The sequence below is a fragment of the Leucopleurus acutus genome (assembly GCF_964270905.1).
Source record: "Leucopleurus acutus genome assembly, chromosome: 1".
In the NCBI taxonomy this organism is placed as follows: Eukaryota; Metazoa; Chordata; class Mammalia; order Artiodactyla; family Delphinidae; genus Leucopleurus; species Leucopleurus acutus.
Genome location: NC_139142.1, coordinates 9,593,921 through 9,597,520, shown reverse-complemented (window position 1 = coordinate 9,597,520; position 3,600 = coordinate 9,593,921). Strand labels below are relative to the sequence as shown.

The 3,600-nt window shown below is 45.8% G+C and overlaps 1 protein-coding gene across 1 annotated transcript; it reads right to left on the bottom strand.

Annotated features, from left to right (window-relative positions):
- Nucleotides 1–2,455: 2,455 nt before the first annotated feature.
- Nucleotides 2,456–2,773, bottom strand: LOC309958761 (cytochrome c-like; the record flags this gene model as incomplete). Its single annotated transcript, XM_082834876.1, has 1 exon — nt 2,456–2,773. One exon carries the CDS (start codon nt 2,771–2,773, stop codon nt 2,456–2,458), a length of 318 nt encoding a protein of 105 aa, XP_082691002.1.
- Between the last annotated feature and the right edge of the window lie 827 nt (nt 2,774–3,600).

Below are 3,600 nucleotides of genomic sequence, written 5' to 3'. Positions count from 1 at the left end.
GGGCATTAAACAGCCTTGAATGACACTGCACAGGTCCTTCCTGTTCAACCCCTTATAGGACTTCTGATGACCTCTAGAAGAAGGGGATCCTTGTTAACAGAAAGAACGTAGTCCTAGGGATGAGAACCCTCCCCAGGTGAGCTAGAATTGAGCAGCGTTGCAGAGTTTTCACTGGTCATGTCCATCTTTGCATGGGAAGCCATACTTGTTTTCCATTGACTGTAGTGACGTAAAGAGCCCTTTCCATTTCCTCTTCCCTTACTATGAATTTCAGAATGTGCCTCTCTAAGTGTGTATTTCAGGATTCATACTTCTGGGACCTTGGGTTTAACCATACCTCCCGTCACAGTGTTTTCTATTACAAAACACCTACAATCCCCACCATCATAGGGCAAGTAGGATCCAAACATTCAATCACAAAAGATGCATTGCATTATTATGAGGTTAGTGAAAATTGATATATTATAGGTGGTCTATACAGTCACAAAAGTACAGACAGTGAAAATTATCCTATACCCTAAACTGAGAACGTCTCATATGATACCGAGATGGTCACTTCCTAGCCCTCCACACCGCCACGTCACACCCTCCCCAGCATAAGGTGAGAACTTCAGAATCCTCCCACCACCAGCCTCGTGTACTGGAGCCCTTCATTGGTCAAGTTATACCTGGTCCACTTAACTACACATTATCACAGGTGTTCGCGTCCATCAATACAATGAAAGCCATCCAGCCTTTTCGCTGGTTCAGAGCCTCAACCAATTCACTGAACAAAGTTAGGCACTTTTACTCCTCAGAATTGCGGACCAGAAATGGGTCCGTGCACCCCTGTCCTTCCACCCTTGGTTCGTTTTTACAAAGTCTCCTTTCAAAGTACCACAAATGGCATCACCTGCCAATGCTGAAAAGATAACAATATCTGTCTTTGCAAGCCTTCTGTGAGTTCAGCCCCGTCTCCTACCTGCATGAACAAACATGGAAGGGGCTGTTTTGAAGGGGCTGATATTCAGAGCACAGCCTCCCTCAAGTCCAGAGGCTGGACGATGCTGGGATCACAACCAACAGCTTCCAACGTCCACCACACAATGCCACCGTAGCCCGCTCAGTTTCCAAAGCTGTGCACATCCTTGGCTGCAAAATCACTTCTGGGACAAAGGAATGTTTCTGAATTCAAAACAATTCCACCTCAAACGTGTTCTCCACTATGAACAAACAGTTCAGGAAGAAATGAAGGAAGCTGAATCCCTCTGGGGACACACTCGGTTTTGCCCCGATGGGATCTTAGCAGTATCTGAGGGCCCTGTGATTTGACAAGGCCATCTACAAACTCCCAGGGCTGTTGATGAAGTTGGCTGTTCACCTGCAAGAATACTTGAGGACAGGTTAGGTGAGGGTGACGTTCCCCAAGCAGCCTTCCAGGCCAGAGGCAGCTGTGGTTTCCATTATACCCTTCCTCTCCCCATGTTTGGGAAATCCTAGTGGACTTTCAGAAAGTGGAATCGGGGAGATATGTTTGACAACTCTTTTTTTTAAAAATGTGGTGGATGGGGCCTGTGTCTTTTCCACAGCTGGCTTCTAGCACTGCCCCACCCTCCATTACTGCAAGTTCACCTGCTTTATAATGATCTGTTACCCCTGTCCGTCCCTGAGTCTGGGGCAGCTATGCAAGGCAGTGGGTGGGAGAAGGATGTAACATAGCCCTATGGAGATATGAGAGGTCCACTGCCTAGGCCCAGCTGGCTTGGCCTCTCCCCATTTCTCCCTTCTGAAACCCCTTTGGGCTCTGACAGGCACTGGAGTTAATGACCACATCCATCCTTTGCCCCTGAAGGCCTTCCAGCTCCACAGCCAAAGCCCCCATGGAGCTGGGAGGGCCTGCAGCCCTGGCTGATCAGGCCCAGGCGGTTTCTTATTTATTTATTTATTATTTATTTAATCTATCAGATAGAGAATTTTAATTAAATTGGCATAGTTAAGACCGAAAAGATAAAGTGGACATTGTTAAGTGTATCTTCAGCCCTTGCCTTAACAGGCAAATGAACACAACTGAAACACAGGTGACTCTTGCTGGTCTATGAGACAGTGAAGGGAGCGTCTCAAGATATAAATATATTAATATAACCACTGATAGAAATCTAAATATAAAACCAATCTCCTATAGGGATTGAGAAGACATTCACCATATCCCTGAAAAGTTTAACCTTCCTTATTCAAATTTAATCATCTCTTTAGAAGGGGAAAACAGTGATAGTACTTGTTGAACCAGAATTACTAGCAAAATTCAAAAAGCTGACCATATTCATTTAGCCACAAGCCAATCTTATTTAAATCGGGACAGAAATATTACATCAGCCATTCATGATCTGAATTCTAGTGTATGAGATCAATTTAAATATGGTACACATAAAAAGTCATGAGACATCGGCTTCATGATAAATAAGGCAGTGGCCAACTATTACGCATTCATAGCTTTTTTGAGATACTCTATCATGTCTGCCCTTTCTGCCTTCTTCTTAATGCCAGCGAAGATCATTTTTGTTCCAGGGATGTACTTCTTGGGATTCTCCAAATACTCCATCAGCGCCTCCTCTCCCCAGGTGATGCCTTCGTTCTTGTTGGCATCTGTGTAAGAGAAGCCGACAGCCTGACCTGTCTTTTGCCCAAACAGACCATGGAGATTTGGTCCAGTCTTGTGCTTCCCTCCCTTTTCCACAGTATGGCACTGGGCACACTTCTGAACAGAAATCTTCTTGCCCTTCTCAACATCACGCATTTCTAAATCGTACTTTCTCCGTGCACGACTAAGAGGTTCCCGCTCGCAAGCCGAACGTCCCGCTCTCTAATCTCATATTTAAGTAAATGCATTTAAGTTTTAAAACACAAAACGATTCGAAGAAGTATCAAGTAAACCGTCACACAGATGTTAGGCTGACTGGTGTGCAGCGTACGGCTGGTCCACATTTCGGCCATGCTGACTTAGATCAGCCTTCGAGTGTTTTGAACAAATTGTTCCTCGAAGGCCCGCGTTCGGGATGTTATTTGGGGTTCCTTCCAAGCCAACAGCCTCCCTAGGAACTGGAACTCCTAAGCTCTACTGCAGCGATGTGATTCAAAGTCTTTCGCTTAGGCTAATCTATCCTGCTTTAAATCCTACAGCGCTATAGAAACTCAATGACAGAAGAGACAGCTGGTCGGTGACAGGAAAATACCATTAGAAGGCGAGAGGCAGCCAAACCCTCGGTAAATGGATTAACTCACTTAGCTTCTGGAAGGTAAACCTTTCTGGAGATGGCATCCAAGTCAGGAGGTGGGCCAGCTCCCTGTGAGGTGAGGTGGGCCCCTGAATGCAGATGAAACGTGGGTTTGGAGCTCTGATGTAGATCGAGAGGGGCCAGGCCTGGAATGCCCGGCAGGGAGTTTTAGCCTGCAAATGCCAAGGTGCAGCGCATTTGAAGTTGTGAGGAAGGGGAAAAGCGACAGGAATGAAAGCAAATATCTGGGAGGGGATTTTCTTTGGGCTCACTTCCCCTTGCATTCAAACCTATTAACCTTAGTGTGTTAGGAGCACTTTCTTCAGGAATAATCTCACTAAATGCTGCA